The sequence below is a fragment of the Equus quagga genome, chromosome 18 (genome assembly GCF_021613505.1).
Source record: "Equus quagga isolate Etosha38 chromosome 18, UCLA_HA_Equagga_1.0, whole genome shotgun sequence".
Lineage (NCBI taxonomy): Eukaryota > Metazoa > Chordata > Mammalia > Perissodactyla > Equidae > Equus > Equus quagga.
In genome coordinates, this window is record NC_060284.1 from 12626484 (window position 1) to 12652370 (window position 25887).

At 38.5% G+C, this 25887-nt stretch overlaps 1 protein-coding gene across 1 annotated transcript in view; it reads right to left on the reverse strand.

Moving 5' to 3' along the window:
• The window catches only part of SLC44A5 (solute carrier family 44 member 5), a 131122-nt gene that overhangs the window by 69756 nt on the left and 35479 nt on the right, over positions 1 to 25887 (reverse strand). Inside the window, exons 3-4 of the mRNA XM_046645831.1 lie at positions 17050 to 17123; positions 468 to 552 (exon numbers count right to left, since the gene is read on the reverse strand). Coding sequence (XP_046501787.1) covers positions 468 to 552; positions 17050 to 17123 — 159 coding nt within the window. The remainder of the gene's footprint in view (positions 1 to 467; positions 553 to 17049; positions 17124 to 25887) is intronic.

Below are 25887 nucleotides of genomic sequence, written 5' to 3' on the forward strand. Positions count from 1 at the left end.
CGTGGCCGAGTGGTTAAGTTCATGCGCTCCGCTGCAGGCGGCCCAGTGTTTCGTTGGTTCGAATCCTGGGCGCAGACATGACACTGCTCATCAAACCACGCTAAGGCAGCGTCCCACATACCACAACTAGAAGGACCCACAACGAAGAATATACAATTATGTACCGGGGGGGCTTTGGGGAGAAAAAGGAAAAAATAAAATCTTTAAAAAAAAAAAAAAAAAGATTGTATTTTCACTAAGCAGAGTCTTCATGCTTTCTAATAGAATGCTGCAAAACAATGACATCTTAAGTCATATAATAGGAAACTTCCCAATTCCTTATAAACTGTCTCTGGGAATGAGGGAAGGGAAGGCCTCCTTTATGACTCTCAATATTCTTATAAAGTCTAGTAGAGTTAATGTAAAAGTGATTTCTAGGTTCCAGCTTAGACAGTAAAATTAGACAAAGCAAAGGTGGCCATACTCACTCATTGGGGGTGCCCTTCTGGCCACAAAAGTGGCCGTTGCTGTCTGTAGGATAGGCCACTCTCCTGGGGTCGCCATGTACCCAGGCTGCAGGAACAAGAAAGGACAAAAATTCTATCAGCAACAGCTGGCTAAAGGCAGCCTGATTTGAGAAATTAGAATGCACCATTGCAACACGCTAACCTCTCCCCTCAGTCACAGAAGATTATTGATTTTCTTCAAAGAGTAATTTCTTAATGAAAAGTAAAATAAAATATGGATGAATCAGTCAGAAAGCACATTTCTCTTATTCTCTCAAGATTCCCTTGGGTTGAAGCCAAAACATGAGGTAATGCACTTAGAAAATGACATGTATTAAAATGTGAATTAGAGGGCACACTACAAATGCTTGGCTGGCTAGAAGTCACTTTTCTAGGGCTCAAAACTAGATGACTTCATAGCAGAGCTAATAAATTTACAGTAAATAATATGATGTAATTCTTTTGGGTTATACATAACTGAAAACCATTAAAGAATTCAAAGGAATGTAACTGTAATGCCCAATTCAGATTGACTAGTTCTCTATGATTTCATGGGACATTATAAAGGCAAACAGCAGCAACTTCAGAGGCAATACATAACAAAGATTTACCGTACATTTTGTCTGATAATCTCAAAGCTTACTATAAATATCAAGTGTTCTCAAACTTCACAATAACTGAAGACTAAATTCTATTTTCTCTGGAGACGTTGGGCTCTACCTCAGACAAACTCATTGCCTTTATTTTCTAAGAATCAGAAGCTTGACAGCTAGTCTAGAGAACCACAGAAAGAAACACGCATTAGCTAAATGGAGTAATACTCCCTAGTTCTAACTGAATATTTCCAACTTCTCCAATTTGATTAATGTAGTTCCTAAAAATCTAGGAAATACATCAGTCGTCTGATGCTTGCCTCTGCATATGGAAAACAGATCTCTTTGTCCTTGGCTATCTCCTCACCCACATTTCTTGGATTTGACAGTTTTGTTATAATTCAATCACCATTCTGTACATAGCCTGTGTGATTCGGGAAGATAAAAAAAAATCAATTCTGAATGAGAATTTTAATATGGAAGAGAAATTTTTCTCAATAATTTTTCTCATCCATCCATGCCTTTCCTTTTAGTATTAAAGTATTTAGAAAAGTCTCCTTTGTCTAATTCTTTCTCCAATGTCAGAGGACAAATCGGTTTCATCTTCTAATACCTTCTTAGAAAATCTGACTCATTCAGGCAGCTCTCCGCTGTCATATCTTCCCGTCTTTATTTCCCAGAATAAAGAAACTAGACTATAAATAAGGCATTTAAATGACATCTAAGCATTCAGTGTACAATGTCTCTAGACAGTTTTATTATATTCTGGGGTTTTTTTTCCCTTTTTTGTGAGGAAGGTTGGCCCTGAGCTAACATCAGTTGCCAATCTTCCTCTTTGTCCTAGAGGAAGATTTTTGCTGAGCTAACATCTGTACCAATATTCCTTTATTTTATATGAGATGCCACCAGAGCATGGCTTGATGAACGGTGCTAGGACTGCGCCCAGGATTCGAACCTGTGAACTCCTGGCCACTGAAGAGGAGCTCACGAACTCAACCACTATGGCACTAGGCTGGCCCCTAATATATTTTGTTTTTATATCTTAGTTTGTCACATTTTGGCTAAAACTAAGAAAGAAATCTAATTTTACCTGACTCTATTTTCTGTAATATGTTTCTTTTAACTTTATTCCAAAATGTTATATTCCTTTTCCATATAATTATAATTCAGAAATGGGCACCTAGGGGCTGGCCTGGTGGCACAGTGGTTAAGTTCACATGTTCTGCTTCAGCGGCTTGGGATTTGCCAGTTCAGATCCTGGTTCGGACATGGCACTGCTTGGCAAGCCATGCTGTGGTAGGTGTTGTCCTACGTATAAAGTAGAGGAAGATGGGCATGGATGTTAGCTCAGGGCCAGTCTTCCTCAGCAAAAAGAGGAGGATTGGCAGCAGATGTTAGCTTAGGGCTAATCGTCCTCAAAAAAAAGAAAAAAGAAATGGGCTCCTAAGAAGCATTTGGATTACTAGATTTGCTACTTAATCTATTTATGACCCTGAACAAGTCACTTAATTGTTTTAGTCTTGGCTTTCTAATTTGTTACTATAAAATGGGTATAATAATACCCAGCCCTGGAAGAATGTTGAGAACATGAAAGAAGATAATGAAAGTAGAACCCCTGACATGGCGCTTAGCGTCCAGTATGGACTCGGCAATGTTAGTTCCTGTCTCATTAGGCTTCCCCAAAATCAAACCCTGATACAAGGATTTCGGTGCAGATAGGTTAATTTTGGAGGTGATCCTAGGAAGTTTAAGTGGAAGTGAGGAGAGCGAGACAGGGAAGGAAACAAAGTTAATAAAGGGCATGTTCATGAGTGGGATACTGTTGTGGGCAGTGGTGACTCCATCCTGCTGGAGACCTTCTGAGGAGCCGTATTGGACACGCCTGTCAGTGGGCATGGTAGAACTGTGTGCCATTGCTGCAAGCAAACTCAGAAGGATGGAGGGTGGTGGGGTGGGGCATCAGCTTCATCTGCTATGGTTCTCTTTCCCTTTTTCATCATAAGTCAATTAATCAAAGAACTTACTAAATGACCACTATGTGTCCTGTACTAGAAGTCAATCCCAGTATAGTTTATGTCAGAGTTCTCAAGAAACACATGAAAAGGAGAGAATAAAGTATGTAGGCTTAGAGAAGAGGTGGGACATGGGAAAGACTGAAAAATGACTAGGATTTGGACAGGTGGCCAGGAGTAAGGAAAGAATTCTAGATTGAGGAAATATTTTAATAATAAGAGCTTCAATTTATTAATTGCTTACAATGTGTCAAGTACTAGGCTAAGTGTTTTACATTCATTGTCTCATTTGAGTCTCACAACAATTCTATGATACAGTCTCACAATAACTCTATGAGGTTATTTTCATCCTTTTCATATAAATTTTATAGATGAGTGTTGCTCAGAGTTTTATTTCCTTCACATGATCACACAGTTTTTAAGTGATATAAACAGGGCTTGAACTTAGGTGTGTTGCTCTCTAGGGCCCAGGCTCTAACCACTAGACTGTATAGCTACATGCTGCCGGCTAAAGGATAAATTAGGAATGAGCTTGTTAACAGTGGGAAACAACAAGGATACCAGCTAAATGAGGATCAGCAGTATGTTAGATACGTATGGTAGGAAAGGAGATGGCACAGGTAATTTTGGAGCCTTTGCCAATTGAAAAGAAGAGCTTTGTACTTGGCAGGAGAGGGACAGTGTCTGGTTGGGAGGGATCCGATACCCAGGGACAAAGAAGAGGGAGATGAAGATGTAAGTGTCAAGGGAAGAGCTCTCCTTCCTGATTTTGTAGTTCGGAATTGTGGCAGGTGGCTGTGTTTACTAGACTGCTGCTGCATCTCTCCACGCAGCCTCTGGCACAGAAGTTGTGCTGCAGGTGGTCCGTATTTGAACTGGAACATCAAGTCTTTGAGCTGAAAGCTGCAAGGGCCAGTTCAACCAAGTTACCTCAGTCAAGGGCTCCTGGTTTTCTTTATCTTCTCCATCAAGTCCACATCTCTGCATACCTCCACATAAAAAAGAGGAGAAGAAGGAGCTATCCAGCAGCAGTCATTTTCTCCATTAATAAAATAGGGGTCTTCTCACATTTTTACTCCCTTTCTTGGAATTTCTCTATTCATGGAGATTCTAGAACTGTGCTGTCCAGTATGGTAGCCACTAGCCAGAAGTGTGTACTGAGCACTTAAATGTGGCTCATCTGAATTGAGACCTGCCATAACTGCAAAATACAACATATAACAAATAGTATACAATACTCCTTTTATAATCTTGAAATAATGTTCAGAGATAACATAACTCACCCATGCACTCAATTGCTTAAAAAAAAATAAAATAAAATGCCCTAGCTTGTAAGTGAAATATAAGAAGAAAATAATTCATAATTAAACAGCATGCGTATCAGTACGCAAATGCTCACGTGACTAAACTAGAAGACACAGTGAAATAGCCAGGGGCTTGTACCTGGAGATAGAGACACCGAATGTAATCGCTATAACTGCAGGAGGATACAGTACAAGTGGTGTTGTCAAAGGTATGATTTTCCTAAATGAACGACTTTTCATAAATTCTAACAAAATAACACAATCTTTCATTAAATTCCCTTGGTAGTTACTAAAACCATGCAAAAATAACATTTGCAATTTTAAAATGGAAGTTCTAGATTCAAATATTTAAAAAGAAGTTGTCACCTATATGAGCGGGACACAAGGAAGTTAGGCAGGAGGTGGGGCAATTCTCGGTTGTGCAGAACTGTCCCAGATGTCGCCAGCCAGCTCCTTTCCCTGGCTCCCTCCCACTGAGTGCCAGTATTACCTCCCAAACATTGTGACAACCAAAACATCAACTCAAGCTTTCTGAAAGACCCCCTAGGCAGTGGTACTGCTCCAGCTGAGAGCCAGAGGTTTAGATGCTTATTCACACTCTTAAAAAGCTCAAAACATATAGACCCCACATCATCTTTTTTTCTCCCAGATTTTTTTGTGGCTATGCTATCACAGAGTTCTTCCCTATAATTTAATCCCATTTACTTTTATTCAGCTGATCACCATGTATGGTGGCTTTCAGATATGTCCATAAATTATTTGAAATTTTTCCTTCAAAAAGTGGTGCTTAATTCCCCATCTTTTGAGTCTGAACTAGACTTAGTGACTTGCTTATAATGAAGAGAATGTCGCAGAGATGACACTGGGTGGCTTCCAAGAGTAGTTCATAAAAAGCATTGCAGCTTCCTCTTTGCTCTCTCTCTCTTTTAGATCACTAGCACTAGGGGAAGCCGTCTAACATGTCATGAGGACACTCAGACAGCTCTATAGAAAAGCCCACATGATTGTCAGCAGTCAGCGAGAACTGAAGCTTCCTGCTAACATCCATTCGAGTCATGCGAGTGAGCTGTGTAGAAAGCTGATCCTCTATCTGAGTCAAGGCTTCATCTGTCCGTGGCCTGGGCTTGCATCTTGACCGCTACCTCATGAAGAACTCGGAGCCAGAGCCACCCAGCTCAGTTGTTCCCAATTCCCCACCACAGAAACTGAGCGATAAGAAGCATTGCCAAGTTTAGGAGTAATTTCCTATGTAGCAATAGATAATTAACCACAATATAGCTTTTTAAAATCTTTTATATGCTTGAAGGAAGCAGTAAAAAGTCATCTTTCTCTCCTTCAACCTACGTTTCATAATATTAAATCCTCTCTTCTATTTAATTTGTTTTGCTATGTTTTAAACTCATAGCTAAAATTGTTAGGATTTTAGTATTTTTTGTTTCTTCACTATATGGTTTAAAACATGGAGCCCTCAACTTGATTTACAACATTCCTTAGGGCCTAATGAATTATACAGTATCTGACATCTATTTACTTTAATTCTTAAAGGAAAGTTAACATAGAAAGCTTTATCTTAAAGAACTGAACTAGAATATGGTCAAACTCCCATTCATTCATTCGTTCATTCACGCTGAGTTGTCAATCATCATATTCCTATTCACTTAGTCATTCATTTATTGGGCCTCACTATGTGATAGGCACATAAAGATTCTGAGGATATAGAGATGAACACATTCATATTTAGTATAGTGCTATTTCATAATTAACACAGTCTCTCTAAGGAAACTATATATCACCCTGATTGGCTACTGCAGAGGGAAGATGGTTTCTGAAGAATGATAATGGATTCTCTTAAGGTTGACCAAGTCATGATCTCAATTTTAGCTGCTGTTCAAGGCATAGTCTCTCTGCTAGAACAAAGCAAAGCGCCTCTGCCACCTTGGCTGCAACAATTGACCGAGCAAAGCTTTCCCCCTTTCCCACTAAGTAGAAAACACCAGGGCATTTGCTTTCACTTGGCAGGGACAGTACTGTATCCTCATGATCTTCCCTCAAGGTTATATGACCACCTAGCTCTGCCTTCGGTAGGTGTAGCTCACCCGAGTGACCCACCAGCGAGAGACTCAGAGAAATAAATTCCACAAACTCATTCTCCAACCTCCAATCTACTGTCCATATCTCCCACAGACCAAACCAAATTGGAAGCCAGAGGACAAGAGCCTGTTGATGTAATAAAAAATGCCAGCTTCTCAGGGTACAGAGCAGGGCAAAGAGGAAGTAGAGAAGAGATCCAGAGGGGACAGTGAAAAATATCCAGCCCGTGTTCTGAAGAAGTGAGCTGCCTACTCAACGGAGGAACTTCAGACGTATTCAGCAAGACATTTAGGATTTCATTAAAAACAAACAAACAGAAAACAACCAGACTCATAAGGTTTTCAAACTCTCTTTTACAGAATTTACTGCAAAAGAAAAGAGCAGAAAGATGCACATTCTAAATTTCGGAGTCTGTGAAATGGAAGCGGTGAGGGTAGGAAGTGAAAGATGGGACAAAACATATTTTTAAAATACATTTGTAAAAAAAAAAAATAGACATAGACTTGAAAGAAAATAGAAAAATAACCAAGAAACCAAATTAGGCTTTTCACAACATTTTTGTGGTTTCTCTTTACTTTAATACACTTCTTTTTCTGGTTAATCTAAATAGATGTTAGTTTACCAATATTTACAACTTGTTCAAGGTTCGGATTCACATTAGAAGATAGGTTTTTTTTTTTTTAGGTGAAAAAGTAGTTGGAGATAATAAGGACAGAAATGTATTCATTCTTTTCTTAATTCATTCCACAAATTTTTTTTGAGTGCCTACTATCTGTCAGCACCATGCTAGACACTGGGTATATAACAGTCCTTGCTCTCCCAGAGCCTACAGTCCATTGGGGGAAACAGATCTTAATGAATTAACCACACAACCAAACATGAAATTTCAACTCTGACAAGCACTACAAAGGAGCAATACGTGGTACAAAGACAGGGTTGCATAGCTGGATAGATCGACTATCAGCTTCACTTAAAGTGGTCTTTTAGAGTTGTTTCTAAAATAGTTAGAAAATTAATGGAAAAAGATGATTGATCTAGGCTGTTATTGAGTGCCTGCGACTTTGTCGTCTGGTTTTAGTCACCAACATAACCGAGGCAGTTTAATTCTAAAGCCCATGCTCTTAACCACCACACTATACGGCCTTTTATTTAATAAAGAAGATGAATGGGGATTCTTTAAGTAATGAAGTTTCCTGGGCGGGGGAGGGGGGGGGGGGGGGGGGGGGGGGGGGGCAGACCAGAACCCCATGATGCTCTCCTAATGCTTTTCTTTCCCTCCCTCTGCCCCTCACCCCCACGCCAGTTCCACCCAGAATTGGGCGTCAGGGAACAGCATCAGGGCAGTAAGTGAAAAGCAGGTATTCTATGAAAGCAAAATTCATGACTAATGTGATAGCTGCAGTCTTGCCCCTGTGAGACTGAGTGTGGCTCACTTCGCTGCACTGTCAGTGTATACAGTCTCTGATTGGTTGCAAAATTAGCCTGTTCTGTATGCACTAAAGAGAGGAACACATTTCTTTTGATAAACCACACCTATTAATACGGATTTGGTTTTTTCCTTCAGTTAGTGCTTGTATTATAAAGTAAATAAAATTATGTCAGACAGTATCTCATCCTTTGGGCTTTTTTTTTGGCCAGGAAGACCTCAAAGGATTTCATAGATCTTTCAAAAAAGGTGTATTTACTAGTAGGTATTAATAATGAATATTACACATAGCATTTTCAGATGGATTAAATTATATCAATTTTTAGGAACGATGAGAGCTCTTCTTTCATATAAAGCAAGGGGATATTGCCAATTACACAACCACAGCTAAGCATGTAAACACCAAGATAAGTGAAACTGAACGCGTGGTGACCTTGACTTTTTCAAGGAAAACTTGAATAGGGAGAGAAGGACCTGCCTGAACAGACCCTCTGCTGTGGATTGCATGCCTGGCACTGACCATCATATTTTGCAGAAACAATCTCCCTGTAGTTCATTATAACCTAAGATACTGCCCCTCCATCATATCTAGAACCATGCGTGTGCGTGTGCGCGAGCCCATGCATGTATGTGTGTGTGTAAGCGAGAAAGAGAAGAGAGAAGAGAAATGATTTGTAAAACACTTCTTGTCTGGGTAATTCACAGCAGATAAGCAAAGATTGGTAAGAGATGGGTGAAAATGTTATTCAGGCAAATTATCCTTTTACTCATATCAAGGAAAGGTATGTTCCTGAAGTACCAGGAGCAAGTATTATTATCTGCTATCATCTCTCATTTTCAAACATTTGCAAAGCATGTTCCTTTCGTGCTTTAGCGTCGGGTCACAAGTTGCAGCCATTAGAAAGCCCTCTGTCAAGGAGAAAATGGGATTAGACCAACTGCCTGCATTGACACTTAAAAATTAACTGCAAATCTGTTTGGGGCAGCTAAGGCATTCCCTAAACACTTGCTGGTTGAGAATATTGCCTTTCAAATCATGATTTTGTATCCCTTAAAGGTATATTTTAACTGTTTTAATATGTGAGGAACAGCCCTGCCAAATTGTGCTTATGGCTTTTTAACACAAGCAATTTACAAATGCAATGAAGCAGATAATAGGACACATGACGCCGAATTTGAAAATCTGTGTTGATGACACTGCTGCTGTAGAAACCTTTTTGGAAGCAGCCCTGTATCCAGTTGCCTAGATAAGAAAAATGTTGTTTATCGTTTCACAGGCGGCCTCTTCCACCCAATGGTGAGTTTAGGGTCATGTCCTTGAGCACGAATCAGTCTCTCTCAAGCTAACAATATTGCACTTGAAATCATCCGGACTGCATGCATTCAGCAAAATGCAGCAAACGGTAAAATTCTCACTCAACACTCAAAAAATCTGTTCAGGTTACCGCCAAAACTAAGTGCTTTCTTTTTAAAATGAAGACTTCCACAACAAAAGGAAGTGTAGACATGTAGCTGAATTTGTAAATGTTTATATATTTGTAAAGAATACAAAACAACATTTAACACTGGTTCTGGTTATCTATAAATATAATACATTTTTCATTAAGAAAAGTTTACTAGAAAAATTTAAAAATAATGGAACTAGAGTTCTTTAAATTTCTTACTTTTTTATTGGAAGAAATGATTTTACTTTGCTAAAACAATGTTTCCAAGCTGTGACCTGAGAGTCAGGCTCAGTTCTGAAGTAGACTGGAGGCACAGTGTGACTTCCTGTCATGATCACTCCCCATCACCAGTTTCCCTTACAGTGAAAATTAGGATCATGCCACCAAGCTCACAAACTACAACAGGATACCTGCTGAGGCATAAGTTAATTTTTTAAAATTATATTTATTTGTTTATTTGTTTGTAAGAGAAATTGTTCACTGCTTCTCTGTATAGACAGGATCAAAAAGTCATCTTGGAATTATCTTTGCTCTTCAAAAGGTCACTTGAGTGACTTCTCAGTTAAGAAAATATGGTTTTTTCCCTTCCGCATCTCCCTTGGAATGGGGAAGACCAATTTGCTTTAAGAGAAGGAAAGGATAAGAGCTCAAACTTTTCTCCCTGAGACTTCATTTAAGATCAAACAGATTGACCCTGAATCAGGTCTGCAGGCCAAAGGAAGACATATAAATATCCCAAAAGGAAACTTGCCATGAGGCAGAGACTGGGCTGGTGCCCCAGGATTAACAGCAGAGCCTACGAGTAGGGGGCTACATTCTGACACTAGTCATGCTTTGAGAAGCAATGGCTGAACATCGCATAAAGTCTTAAAAAGCTATCGTCTTGATCCTAGTGTAGGAAACCACTACAGTTGTGGAAGGATTCAGATGAGCCATCGATTAAGAAGTGATACCAAATGGCACCCACCAAAATGTCAGAGTTCCAGAGTACAGTCTCTCTCCACCCAGAAACTGGAACTACGACTGCCCCTTCCTTGGCATTTTGGGAAAGTTAAGGTCAGGGAAGAGAATGTTATGCTGGATTTCCTTAAGGAATGAATGGAGAAGTAAATATGTGACACTATTATCACCCCAAGACTATGAACATACACTTTAACACCAGAAATGATGGAGTCGAGTTTGACGACATTTTATTATTAATTTAGCTATTTTCTTTATTTTCTACCTCATTCCATGAAGGATTTAAGACTGAACTACATAAACCTCCTCCTTTCTGTACTTGGTCCTTTGTCCTTTCAGTCCTACTGAAAGTTTCCAGTTGACCTATGATGGCCTTCCTCCAATTTGCACTGATCTATGAATTACCTGCATTTCAAGGCCTTTTGCTGGTGTGCTTTGGCTTGGTTCATTTTCTCTAGTGGGAAAGCAATCACTAGCTTCATCAAATTCAGGGGTAAGGGATTCAGACCTCACCTCTCAATACAAGGAATGGCAAACAATCTGCAACCATATGTTAAAACTACCATAGTCCGGCCTCTGGCCACAATTTTTTTACATTCCCTTCACAATCAAATACACTTATCCTCTCCCAAGATCCCCAAAAGCCTCATCCAATTGTTGCATCAGATTTAGGCTCAAGGTCTGGATCTCACCACCTATGTCAAGGTCAGGTGTGGATGAGGCTCTTCAGGATTGGCTCCTCTCCTAAGGATGATCTCGTTTAGCCAGATCATTGAATTTATTAGGTACATTTCATTCTTCCCACATTACCACTGGCAACTGTGTTGCCAGACTTTTCACCACTACATGGCAAGGTGCTTCCAACTGCATTTTCCTTACTTTCTTTCAAACTCTCATTGACAGCCTCCTCAAAATCCATTGGGCTTCTGAACACCAGCTGTTCTCAAAACCAAGGCCCATGTTTAAGGTTTTGTTAAACTAGCATCCCACTACCAGGTACCAGATTTTGTTCTGCTTCAGTATTGCTGCACACCCAAACCCACTGGCGTAATACACCATTTCATTTGCTCACGATCTGGGGAGTCAGAAATTTGGCAAAGGCTCAGTTGGGTCCCTTGGTGTCTCTCGTGCAGTCAGAAGTTGCCTGGGGCTTCAACCCTCTGAAAACCCGCTGGGCTGATAGTAGCTGTCTATTCCTGAGAGCTTCTTCATGTGCCTTGGGCTTCTCACAGGGTGGTGACAGAGTTCTGGGTTTGTTTGCATTAATTCACTTTCTTGTTAACTTCCTATCTCCTCAACTAATAGGGATAATTATTCCTGAGGAAGATTAAAAAACAAAACCAGAACAAAATTTGGACTCTAACTCCAAGTGCTTCCTATGTAAATACAATAATGAACTAACTCTTCACTCAACTGAAATCCATTTGAAAAGAAAAAGAAAGAAAAATTTGTTGAATGTTAAAATTGTGCTATTATCGTATACATAACGTTAGCACAAGGATAGCAAAGAATAATTTGCATAATAAATATTCCTATTCTTTTTTTCTAGTTAGTACAGTAATTGAATAGCAGCCATCAGTGAAGTAGGACAAAAGAGGGCTATTATCATAAATGTTGCTTTGATCTTTCAAGGAGATTTGATTACCTTCTACCCAGACTCCACTTCACCCACTTGAATGGAGGTCCTGCTTTTCATCAGTCAAATGTCAAGTGCCTTTCTTGCATCTAAACTGTTACCCTACTGGCCATATTCCACATAAAAGGCAAAGAACAGCTTCTCAGCAGAATTTGTAAGAAATATGGCTCTTTCATGGTAATGCTTCTTATGAAAAGAATATGGATGAAAGATAAACCTAAGAAGTCCAGATCTAACAAAGATGGCAAAAGATGCCACACTTCTTATAACAAATCAGTGAAACTGACTTAGCATCATCTCTCCCCAGGTAAAGGTGTATATTCTTTGATGTTAAAAAATTCTTCACACTCTTAGTAACCTCTGCCAATTGTGTTCCTTCATTCTTCTTTTAGTCCAACATTGGACATAACTGAAGAGTTTAATTTACATTAGAAACAGGCTAGTAAGGCTATTTGTAGTTCAGGGATGTGGAAAATATGTATATACATATCTAGTAAATTTTGTGAGTCACCCTTTTTAGTCAGTGGCATCAGGATTAATTTGAGGGAATCCCTAAATTAATCCAACATTAAACAGTTTTTCATTGAGGAAAATTTATCCTCCGATTTCATTATGTGAGTTAAGGCATTTACAAACTGAATCTGGAGATCTTAAACAAAAAGTCAAATTTCTCATCTCTCTCCACAGGGAATGATGGTGTGCATTCCCACCCCTTCCCTCTACTGTGTCAACAGGAGAGAGAGAGGCAGTGGCTTCCCCAGCTCTATAGGACAGAAGGCATTTCTCTGGCTTACAACAGACCGGCTCTGAGATAATGGAGGAGAGACTTATTCAGTTATGTCATAAGGCCTCCTAAAGGAAAGATCCAGGTACAGTATGAGATCCTTATGAAGTTCCTGTGTGCATCCAAACTTTAATAACCAAAATTATGGGTTGCCGTGGAAACAATATAGTAAATTACATTTAAAAACAATTTATTAAAATTCAGAACAACTAGCTTATGCAATGGTAGCAAGCGAAATATTGCCTAGTACTACAGCCATACCTCACCTTATTGTGCTTTGCTTTATTGTGCTTCGCAGATAATGCACTTTTTATAAATCGAAGGTCTGTGGCAACCCTGCATAGAGCAAGTCTATCGGTGCCATTTTTCAAACAGCATTTGCTCACTTCGTCTCTGTGTCACGTTTTGGTAATTCTCACAGTAGTTCAAACTTTTTCATTATTATTATTATATTTGTTACGGTGATCTGTGGTCGGTCATCTCGATGTTACCATTGTAACTGTTTTGCGGTGCCACAAACTGTGCCCATGTAAGACGGCGAACTTAATCAATAAACGCTGTGCGTGTTCTGACTGCTCCACCAACTGGCTGTTCCGCCATCTCTCTCCCTCCCCTCAGGCCTCTCTACTCCCTGAGACACAATATTGAAATTAGACCAATTAATAACCCTACAATGGCCTCTAACTGTTCAAGTGAAAGGAAGAATCACACATCTCTCACTTTAAATCAAAAGCCAGAAATGATTAAACTTAGTGGAGAAGGCATGCCGAAAGCCAAGACAGGGCAAAAACTAGGCCACTAGTGCCAGTTAGCTAAGTTGTGAATGCAAAGGGAAAGTTCTTGAGGGAAATTAAAAGTGCTACTCCAGTGAATACATGAATGATAAAAAAGCAAAACAGCCTTATTGCTGATACGGACAAAGTTTTAGTGGTCTGGATAGAGGATCAAACCAGTCACAATATTCCCTTAAGCCAAAGCCTAATCCAGAGCCAGGCTCTCACTGTCTTCAGTTCTGTGAAGGCTGAGAGAGGTAAGGAAGCTGCAGAAGAAAAGTTGGAAGCTAGCAGAGGTTGGTTCATGAGGTTTAAGGAAAGAAGCCATCTCCATAACATAAAAGTACAAAGGGAAGCAGCAAGTGCCGATGTAGAAGCTGCAGCAAGTTACCCAGAAGACCTAGCTAAGGTAATTAATGAAGGCGGCTACACTAAATAACAGAGTTTCAATATAGACAAAACAGCCTTATATTGGAAGAAGATGCCATCTAGGACCTTCATAGCTGGAGAGGAGGAGCCAATGCCTGGCTTCAAGCCTTCAAAGGACAAGTTGACTCTCTCGTTAGGGGCAAATGCAGCTGGTAACTTTAAGTTGAAGCCAATGCTAAATTATGAATTTATGCTAAATCTACTCTGCCTGTGCTCTGTAAATGGCACAATAAACCTGGATGACAGCACATCTGTTTACAACATGGTTTACTGACTATTTTAAGCCCACTGTTGAGACCTACTGCTCAGAAAAAAAGACTCCTTTCAAAATATTACTGCTCACTGACAAGGCACCTGGTCACCCAGGAGCTCTAATGGATATGTACAACAAGATTACTGTTGTTTCCATGCCTGCTAACACAACATCCATTCTGCAGCCCATGGATATCAAGGAGTGATTTTGACTTTCAGGTCTTATTATTTAAGAAATACATTTTGTGAGGCTATAGCTGTCATAGATAGTGATTCCTCTGATGGATCTGGGAAAAGTAAATTGAAAACCTTCTGGAAAGGATTCACCATTTTAGATGCCATTAATAACATTTGTGATTCATGGGAAGAGCTCAGAGTATCAACATTAACAAGAGTTTGGAAGAAGTTGATTCCAGCCCTCATGGATGACTTTGAGGGGTCCAAGACTTCAGTGGAGGAAGTAACTGCAGATGTAGTGGAAATAGCAAAAGAGCTAGAATTAGAAGTGCAGCCTAAAAATAAGGTTGGATTGCTGCAATCTCATGATAAGACTGTAACGGATGAGGAGTTACTTCTTATGGATGAACAAAGAAAGTGGTTTCTTGAGATGGAATCTACTCCTGGTGAAGATTGTTGAAACTACAACAAAGAGTTTAGAATATGACATAAACTTAGCTGATAAAGCAGCACAGAGTTTGAGAGGATTGACTCCAATTTTGAAATAAGTTCTATTGTGGGTAAAATGCTATCAAGCACCATCCCATGCTACAGAGAAATCATCGATGAGAGGAAGAGTCAATCAATGCGACAAACTTCACGGTTGTCTTATTTTAGGAAATTGCCACAGCCATCCCAACCTTCAGCAACCACCACCTTGATCAGTCAGCAACCATCAAGATCGAGGCAAGACCCTCCACCAGCAATAAGATTATGACTCTCTGAAGGTTCAGATGATAGTTAGTGTTTTTTAGCAAACAAAGCATTTTTTAATTAAGGTATGTAACTTGTTATTTTGGACAAAATGCTATTGCACACTTAATAGACTACATATAGTGTTAACATAACTGTTTTTCTTTTGGTGAGGAAGATTCACCCTGAACTAACATCCATTGCCAATCTTCCTTTTTTTTGCTTGAGGAAGATTAGCCCTGAGCTAACATCTGTGCCAGTCTTCCTCCACTTTGTGGCGGGATGCCTCCACAGCATGACTGATGAGTGGAGTAGGTCCGCACCCAGGATCTGAACCCACGAACCCAGACTGCTGAAGCGGAGCGCACACAACTTTAACCACTCAGCCATGGGCCCAGCCCCTACATAACTTTTATATGCACAGGGAAACAAAAAAAAATTGTGCCACTCACTTTATTGTGATACTTTATTGCAGTGGTCCGGAACCAAACCCACAATATCTCCAAGGTATGCCTGCATTATGAAGCATCATTAGTACAGCTGGATATCATTTCATTTACTTCTCAAACAGCCCTGCTGTTGGAGAAAAGTAGGGAGTGTTTCCATATTTTACAGATGAGAAAACTTAGGTTAAGAAATGAGCCCAAGTCCACCAAATAATGTGAGGAAACACCAGATCAGCTCGACTCCAAATCTTCTTCTCTTATTAAATAAATTTCATTCCAACGACAAAAGGTAAAAACAAAACAAAAAAAATTACATAGACAAGAAAGATGTGTCCCAAAGTTAAAGTTAAAATTCTATTAGTTGTATAACAAGGAAATTCATTTTATTATAATATTCAATTTACACGTGTATTGTGTATTAATGTTTAGAAGTTAAAAGACTTTGAAGAAACACCAAAGAAATCTTCTGAAGGCCTTAGAGTACATTACTTAATTTTGTGGTTTATGGTTCTTTATTCTTCTCTCCCTCCCTATCGTCCTGCCTTACTTTTTTCAAATTCTCCAATTCTGTGTAGTTTTTGCACATCATTACTGAGATGATGTTTTGGAATTAGTTTCAATTGCTGTTCTCAAACTATTTCTCTTATTGAGAGATACAAATGAAGACCAGGGAAGAGTATTTTCCATCGTTCCCTAGGTAGGCACAGCCTTCTTTCTGCTAATATATTCTATCCACATTAACTCCAGGCCATTAATTATCAGTACTAGAAGCATTATCTGACTTTTACAGCCCCCACCCTAATAATGATATGTTAAAATTTCCTAAGTCAACATCTAAGGAACAGGACTTAAGTTTCTGAGGAAAAATGTGATACATTCACATGCAATTATGAAACCGTTTTACAGAAAATATCCACACCAGTTCCTTTAATAGTTTTTAAAAAGTGCAAATAAAGAATTTCTATATTTGGCCTCCTTATTTTCACTTTCATAGAAAAATCTTTAACCAAACAATAAACAACAGGATATCTCTTTCTGGTAGGCAAAACCAATAAGACTTCTTATACGTTGGCGAATTACCTAGTCTAATTCTTAATAATTGTTCCTTTCTTTTAATTTGCTTATAAAAAGAAAAGTTTATGTATTACCTAAACTGATCTAGGCCCTCGTTCATATTGATAAATAGCAACATGAACATAATTAGCTGCTTAATAGAATTTCAAAAGTAAAAATTATTAAAAAGAAACCATAAGCTTTTTTCTTCCTTCTTTATAATTGTGTTTACTTAAGTAATTTGGGCTTGCCTTTGAATAATCTATTCTGTGTTTATTTTTCATTGCTTCTGCTACCCAATGAGTCCTGATAAAGCACATTCCCTCCCAAAAAGACAATAATCACTAACAAGAAGCCTCCTGAAAGAAAATGATCAACGTTAAAAATGTGACATTGAATTAGTTATTCCATTGGCAAATGTGAAATATCTTCTATACCTGTATTTACTCACCCATAAGTCCTAAAAGAATGTAGCCAATAATGAACAGTATGAAGATTATGCAGCACAGAACATCTGTACAACTCCTAAAGACAAAAAGGAATAAAGAATTAAAAGGGGTCCAAGATGACTTCTTGTTTATTGCATAAAATATAGGAAGGGAGAAAAAGATAATAATAGTGATACACCATTTTATAGCCAATAATTCTGAAAGGTAGATCAGATTGATTTCTGCAATCAGAGACTTCAGCAAGGAGTGATCATAGTTCCATGACTAAAGAAGCTCCCCAGAATTCTTAGTATTTATTCTCCCTTGGTTCTTTACTTGTAACACGCTTTTAGAGATTAGAGAACACCAACATCAAGTAACTATTTTTTATTTGAAATTGTAATTTAAGTTATTTGATTTTATGATTTTCCTCTTCACTCTTCCCCAATACATGATATAGTAAAAAGAGTAGGAATTTTCCATTCCTTCCTTTCTCCGTTATCTTTCCACACACACATTTTAAGGGCATTATTAAATAAAAGATTGACTACACAAAATTTCTACGGGGAGGAGAGTTGTACCTATTCTAACAACAATGTATATAATGTGTTAAAAAATGACATGGCTCAAAACTGTAATTTTTCAAGCTATTCTGTAAGCTATATATTGTCAGATTCAGAGAAAAATTGGCTCATAGAGACTCAGTGACTTGCTAAGGGTCACACATCCAGCCACGATCCAGCAGGAATACTCAAGGCTTTCAAAGAAAGTTTTTCCTCTTCCCAATATTGTATGTTGTTCAGCTGATAAGTGGTCTGGAATGCCAAAGCTATGTCTTGAACGTGAGAAACAATACAACCATTCTCTGTTTGAAACTGAGTGAAGAATCTATTAGCAAAGAAAAAGATCAACTTATTGACAGGATTAAAAAGTTGCACATGAGAATTTTCATAGCAAAAATGTGTTGCTTTTGAGGGCATATGGATATGCTCTAATCTTTCAGAACAGGCAGGTTGAAGTTACGCACTATTTTTAGCAGGGTAGTAGTAATAGTAACGAATAATAATCGTACAGTAACAGACACAATAACACCTCACGTTGATAAAGCCCGGTTATACCTTTATTGCTTTCATATGGGTAACTTTGGAGTTTCCTAAGAATACCTTGAGGTTTTTAGGGGTAGTAAGGTGAGTTGACTTATTTAAGGTCCAGGAGAGAGAGGTAGCTACAAAGGCAAACATATCCAGGTCTCCAATGCCTAAGCTTTTTCATTTAGTAGTTATTCTAATATGATTACACTTTTCTGTAAAGACTCATATTAGCTGTATCTAAAACTACACACACATCCCTATCACTCCGCCTCACAATCGGAAATGGAGCTTTTACAGCAAAATCAATCATGGTCAATCCAGAAACAATCATTTGTTTAAATCCAACTTCAACCTAAGAGTTTACATTTCATTTGGATTTAAGAATTATGAGAATAAAAATAAAAAGAGAGGAAACTGGCGCTCTAGTGTTCTTTGGTGAACAACCATTGAAATCAAAAACCTGCTTGGGGGTGAGGAGAGACCTGGTTCATGTGCATTCTGACACAGTCTCAGTAAGATCAGGGTCTCATCCTGTCAGACGGTTGTTAAATGGCGCGATACCCATAAGAAATGCCTGCAGGTAAGGAACTAAAGGAGAGAAAACTGGAACACTGGTGTGCTTTAATTAGAAATCTTGAAGTTGTCAAAGCCCTTGTGTGTAATCATAATACTAAGAAGAGGGAGAGAGGAGGTGATCAGAAGTACCAGCTGGGTTGGCCAGGGCCCTGTAATTATACATCTATAATATATGTCTATCTAGATATTTCCACTATATATAATACATAGTGTGATGCATATTTATAATGACCTGCTGTTGCATAGCATTATAGTGTTACACATTTATAATGCTATGTAGTAAGCACAGGGAGAGGTAAACATACTAGGAAGATGAGTGAAAGAATCTTACCAATTTTAAAGGACAGGGCGCAAGGAAAGCAGAGCCTGAAAGGAAATTTTTAAAAAGTAAAACCCATCCTCCTCAGTTACTGGCACTGATGAATGGGCATCAGTTGGAGTTTTGGTTCCATATGGGGTTTTACATTACGATTTCTCTTTCCTTTTGGTGCCAAGGACACGCTACAGCACCAGGACTACTCCGTGCCCACGCAACCATTCGCCCAGCAGTCTCTCGCCACAGTGGGATAGCGTTTCTCAATAATTCACACCTTGAGGTGTTTGGAGATTCTATTCTGGGACCAGGAAGGCTAATGTATTCAAGTCTGCTCTACTTTTCTGGGACACAACGTTAGGGAAATTAGCAGACCATACCTCATGGCCAGACTGGTTAATTTTTTCTTACTTAAACATAGAAGAATGTTGAACAAACTGATAATTATGAATAGAAAATTTAAGAGTGGTTAATCGTACACGAAGATTTTACTCCACGAATAACTATGACTTACTATAAATGGTTGATTAAAAAAACCAGGAAAGTTTTTCTAGATAAAACATTCATATTTCTGAATTTGTTCCCGTTGTGATTTGATTCCCTTTGTTATTTTAGAAATTTCCTTTTAAAAATAGATGTCTATGTGTTTGCGTGTATTTGTGTGTGTGTGTCTACTTTCATGTAATTACAATGACCTGCTATCTTTTCAATTGTTTCACCTGTTTCTCTCCATTTCCTCAGACATATTTCCTCCAGAAAAAAAATTACTGCTTAGAAAATCATTCGAAAATTGAATTTGAATGAAATATAAAATATAGCTTGGGCACAATTTTGTGAGTCAGGAACACAACAGAAGCTTAATTCAAGTTTTTAGAAGTTGTCACACCTTATCATTTTTCCTTTCTTTTGATTTCAGGGCATCTGTCACAATCCTCAGTGTTCTGTAGGAAATGAGTGATATTTAAAAACCAAGGATTTAATATGGATAATTTTTACGTCTCTCAAAACAGCTATTGAAGTAACTGGGTGACACCAGCTCACGGCTGACAATCATTCTGAATCGTATTCTAACTAGAGGCCCATCATTGCTGTACCTTTTCCTCAGGAGAATTCACTTTTACTTTCATAACAAGCAGTAAGAACCATTGTACTAAGCTAAATATGGGTTGCATCCCAATGGGTCCCAGAAAGAAGACAGAAAGAATAGTTACAGAAAAATATGCTGCCAACACTCTCCCTCACTCTCCCTCCATATCAAAGTCCACCTTTTTCAAAATAAGCTTCTCATACTCACATTTATCAGAAAGCTATTGAAAACTTTATTCGGACTGAACTGCCCTGGTGTACAAGTATTATCAAAAGTTAAACTGCAGAAGTACCATTGCTACCTTATATGTGTTTTTCCAAATTACAGTATGAATAGGATCTCTACTATATATGCATTTGCAGGTCCCTGCCCCTCCTCTCCCTAACCCACAAATATAGTATGCCTATAGTTACCTTGACCTAAAATGTTGGGAGTTTCCTTTGGCTTCCCTTTTTCTTAGCCTATCTTTTATATTCAATTGACAAGTTCTCTTAACTGCTTCTCTGATGTGTCTTTCATCCACCCCTTCCTTTCCATTCCTGTTGCCTGGACTCAGTCCAGGTTCTCTTCTCTCTTTAAACTGTTGCTGTGGTCTCTTATCTGGGCTTCTGCATTTAGTCTCTGCCTGATCCAATTCACTCTGCATATCACTGATAACACAGATATGTGATCACGTCACTTTATTGTTTAAAAATTGCAGCATCTCTCCAACACCTATTAAATAGTTTCCAAATGTCTTAGCTTTATGTTTAAGAAGCTACAAGTTCCATTCTAGTTCAAGTCCCAGACTATCTTTCTAGCTTTATCTCCCACTGTGACTCTCAAGATGCTTTGACCAAGCACAGTGACTTTTCATTGGACTATTTTCACTTGGACTTTTTCACTCATTGAATACACCATGCACTCTCCCTTGACCACCCTCAGGGGTCTCTGCTCATGGCCCCTCTAGTCTCTCCCCTTCTGGGATAACCATATGTCCCAATTTGCAGGGAACAGCCACTGTCCCTGCAGATGCAGGACATCTACTGTCCTGGAGTAATCATTAACAATGCACCCTTTTACTCTTTACTCTCTCTCTTTTTTTTTCTCCCCAAAGCCCAAGTATGTAGTTGTATATTTTAGTTGTGAGTCCTTCTAGTTCTTCTGTGTGAGCCACCACCACAGCATGGCTACTGACAGACAAGTGATGTGGTTCCATGCCCTGGAACTGCACTTGGGCCACCGAAGCAGAACGAGCTGAACTTTAACTGCTAGGCTATAAGGGCTGGTTCCATTTTATTCTCAAAAGTATCACAGTGTGGATCTTCACCCTGTCTAAAAACCCATTCTTCATATGGTAGGATTCCTTTATTTTTAGAGTTGAATCACATTCCATTGTATGTATATACCACTTTTTTTTTAAGTCCATTCATTCATCAATGGACATTTTGATCATTTCCATATCTTGGCTATCGTGAATAATGCCACAATGGATATGGAAGTGAAAATGTCTGTTTGAGATCTTGATTTCAATTCTTTTGAATGTGAAACATGGATGAATCTGGAGGACATTATGCTAAGCAAAATAAGCCAAACCACAGAAGGACAAATACTGCATGATTCCACTTACATGAGATATCTAAAATAGTCAAACTCGTAGAAATGGAAAGTAGAAGAATAGTTGCCAGGGGCTGGGGGCAAGAGCAAATGGGGTGCTGCTGTTCAATGGGTATAAGTTTCATTTATGCAAGAGTTCTAGAGATATGCAGTACAACACTGTGCCTATATTTAACAGTACTGTATTGGGCACTTAAAAATTTGTTAAGAGGATAGATGTCATGTTAAGTGTTCTTATCACAAAAAAATACACACAGGATGAAAAACATGATAATCTGTTCAATGTCATGTGTTATTTGAATTTAAAATTTTGCTATGAATAAGCTTAATATGGGTATCGAATAAGTGACTATAAATGTAAAAAAATAGAATTTAAAAATTAAAATTAAAACCCCACACTTCAAACCAGTTCAAATGACACCTCCTTCACAATGTTTTCAACTATGAGACCCCTCTCATCCCTGAGGACTTACAGGCATTTTGTTTGTACATCTTTAAGACAACCATCCTCCATCTATGATAACCTAGACCAAGGGATGGCAAAGGACAGCCCATGAGCCACTATGGCCTGCTGCCTGTTTTTGCACAGTGTGAGAGCTAAAAATGGTTTTTGCATTTCTAAAAGGTTTTTAAAAAACCTAAAGAAGAATATTTTGTGATATATGAATTATACAAAACTCAAATTTCAGGGTCCATAAATAAAGATTTTTGGAAAATAACCATACTCATGCATGCATATATTGTCTATGGCTACATTTGTGCTACATGGCTGAGTTGAGCAGTTGCAATAGAAACTGCCCACAAAGCCTAAAATATTTACTGCCCAAACCTTTATAGAAAAAGTTTGCTGACCTCCGATCTAGACCGTAAAGTCCTCCATGGCAGCATGTAGCCCAGAGCCTTGCATGTCACAGACACACAGCAATCTATGCTCATGAACGATTAGTAAGACACACCTCTGACTGACAGGTTAATGCATCATAAGCAGGCCCCGGTGAAATTCAGAATGCTGTGTTTCAATTTTCAGATTTTTGGGGGCGCGTGGAGGAGCCCTATATGGTGAATGTATTGTCTAAGGATTCAATTTTTTGGTCAAGCTTAAGCCTGCCTCCTGGACATTACTGTCGCAAGTAAAATAAATCACACACGCACACAAAATTAGATTAAATTTGGAGGTAATAAGAGAGTTTTGTTTAAGTGCATGTTTCAGTTCCACACTAGTTCTCATTCTCCAACAACTGTCACTCTGCTTCCTTTGCAGGGGGAGCTTTCTACCTTCATTCAGAAACTGATTCATTTACTGGTTTTCTTTCTCTGTGGCAAATGAAATTCCACTGATATCAACCATCCTGAAAGGTCATTAATATCAAGCATTAGAGCGAGAATGGAAGTCCTGAAAGTCATTATTTTCTGACAGATCATCCATTTGTGCCTAATGAGTCAGTTTAGGGATTGTCCACTGCCGGCGATTCCAGTCAGATGACGACCTCTCATTCGAAAGTTCTTGGTGTCGCATCTGTCTACAACAGGGCTGCATTTATAACTCACAGGCTAGAAGCATTGCTCCTCTGTGGTTCTGCTGGTACGTGATGCCATTAAGTCACCTGTTGCCTCTCAGATTCTTACCGCAAAAGTCTGTTCCAGGAAAGAGAATGGCTGCTTCACTTCCCAGAAGCTTTATTAGACGACAGTGCACTTTGGGGCCATCCTCCAAGCTTCACGGAGATGACTTGCCAAACTACAGAATGAGGCTTGAATTGGACAGATCACATGAGTTGCTGCTAATTAGTTAGCAGACTCAAAACATTTGGGGCTATTTGAGGGTAACGTTCTATGTAAATAAAAAAAATACTTTACCTCTATGCCCCTCTCTTCACTCTTAGTGGAGAATCTGGTGATTTTGTGAGAGGAACATTCCCTAACAGCTTGTGTTTGAAGGGGTTAATTGTACCCTGCCCCCTTGCTTCCAGCTTCTCTTCTCCTTCCCAGACATGCTGTCTAAAAGGTCTCTGCTGTTCTGTCCCCATGGCTTCTGATTATGTCACGTACCATTTGTGTGTGCGTGTGAAACTCGAGCTTCAAGTTACACTGGCTGTTTCCACAACTATAATAAGAGGTTAAAATTATCTTGAAGAATTCCACTGTTGCTGGAATCAGAAACTTATTAAGAAGGCATAAATGAGCTTATAATTTCATGAACTTGTTTTTTCAGCTTTTCAAGCTTAACACAAGTTTTTCAAGTCTCTTAAAAATTTTTAAAGACGACTTTCAGGTTACATTTACCTTAGAAGATAATTCTGGCAGCCAATCACTGAGAAAGGAGGTTACTTTTATGGGATTATTATTTTTTAGTACATTTTAAACTGTCACTGAAAAATTAAATATACCAAATAACTTGATACCCTAAGAAATTATAGGATGATATTAATAATGTCTTTCAAATTTATTAGATCATATAAGATGACATTTGAGTATTGTACCTGCTTTATTTAGTTCTTCTGAATAACTGGATCTTAAAAGCTTTCCTATCCTCTATGGTTAATCTTTCCTTCTATTCTGTTTGCCTTAAGAGACTAGCTTTAACTGGCTGTGATTTATATTTTCTATTTGTAAAGGGGAAATAAAACCTCATTTTTTATATAGAGAAGTTTAAGTGATGCCTATATAAATGTCTCTTTTGTTTAAAATGGAACAAGGTCAGACAAAATTGGTCTTGCTATGTTATCCATCATCTTTGTAAAAGTTGCATAACATTCAAGAATCTGTCAGTGGGTGGAAACCACTCAGCAAATTGCTAGTAAAGTGAGAGCCAGATCATAGTTATCGCCCATATTACATCCGGCATCGTGGACCAAAGGTACTACATACGAGAGGGGCTAGGAGAGCCAGCTTAGAACAGCCTTGGGACGAGTCCAAAGTCATCAACTAAGCTTACAGGGAACTATATCAGGTTAGAATGCTCTTTAATCTTCTTGGAGTATGATAGAATCCCTTCTACACAGAAACAGAGTAGGTGCTCTAAAATGTTTGCTGAAACAATGAACTTCTGAAAATTGTCATGACTGGGATGGCTATTGAAATTCAGCTATTCAAACAAAAACTCATGTCTCCTAATAATTATATGATAGTTAATATTTTTAGTAACCAAAGGCATGCACATTAAAATGAGATTACTATTTGTCACCCAAAATTTTAATCACAAAAAATATTGCCTACTAATGATGGGAGCCTTAGAAAACTGCATGCCTTTTATCTAGTAATTCCTTTTCTAGTAATTTATACCATGGAGATATGTACAGAAGAAGCAAGAATTTATTTATAAGGATTTAAAACATTACATTGTTTACAATAAAGAAAAGTTGGAAACAATTTTCAGAACAATCGTTGTATGAAAACATGTTCATATTATTTTGAGCAACAAAAGGTTATAGAACATATTATGCATAGTATGGTTATTTGTGTTTATACATATGTATATAAATGCTTAACAAGATAAAAGAATACACAAAAAACGTTAGTGGTCATTATCTTTGGGTGGTATGTATGTGATTCTGTTTTTCCTCTTTTGCTTTTTCTGTTTTTTCAAAACTTCCACAATGGACACAAATTGCATTTGTAACAGGAACAAAAATCTGAGAGACGTAGACTGCATTTGACAACTACAAATAGGTTGTTGCCTTGTCTCATTATACTAATTTCTTTCCGATGCCCTTGAAATATGTCTAAAAATTGATCTTCTGCTCTTTGACTTTTCCCTTGATCATTATCGACTAAAATTCCAAACACATTTTTGTAGTCTGTAAACAAAAATAGTTAACTAAAAGTGTGTAAAGGGGTGAGAGGTCATCTTCTGACTAATCTTTCTTGTTGCTCAAACATTCATAAGTGGGAATGAAATCGAAAATATGCATCCATAAATGTCTCATTAAAACATCTTACAGGGGCTGGCCCGGTGGCCGAGTGGTTAAGTTCGCGCGCTCCGCTGCAGGCGGCCCAGTGCTTCGTTGGTTCGAATCCTGGGCGCGGACATGGCACTGCTCATCAAACCATGCTGAGGCAGCGTCCCACATGCCACAACTAGAAGGACCCACAACGAAGAATATACAACTATGTACCGGGGGGCTTTGGGGAGAAAAAGGAAAAAAATAAAAAAAATCTTAAAAAAAAAAAAAAAAATCTTACAGATCACATGTTCCTC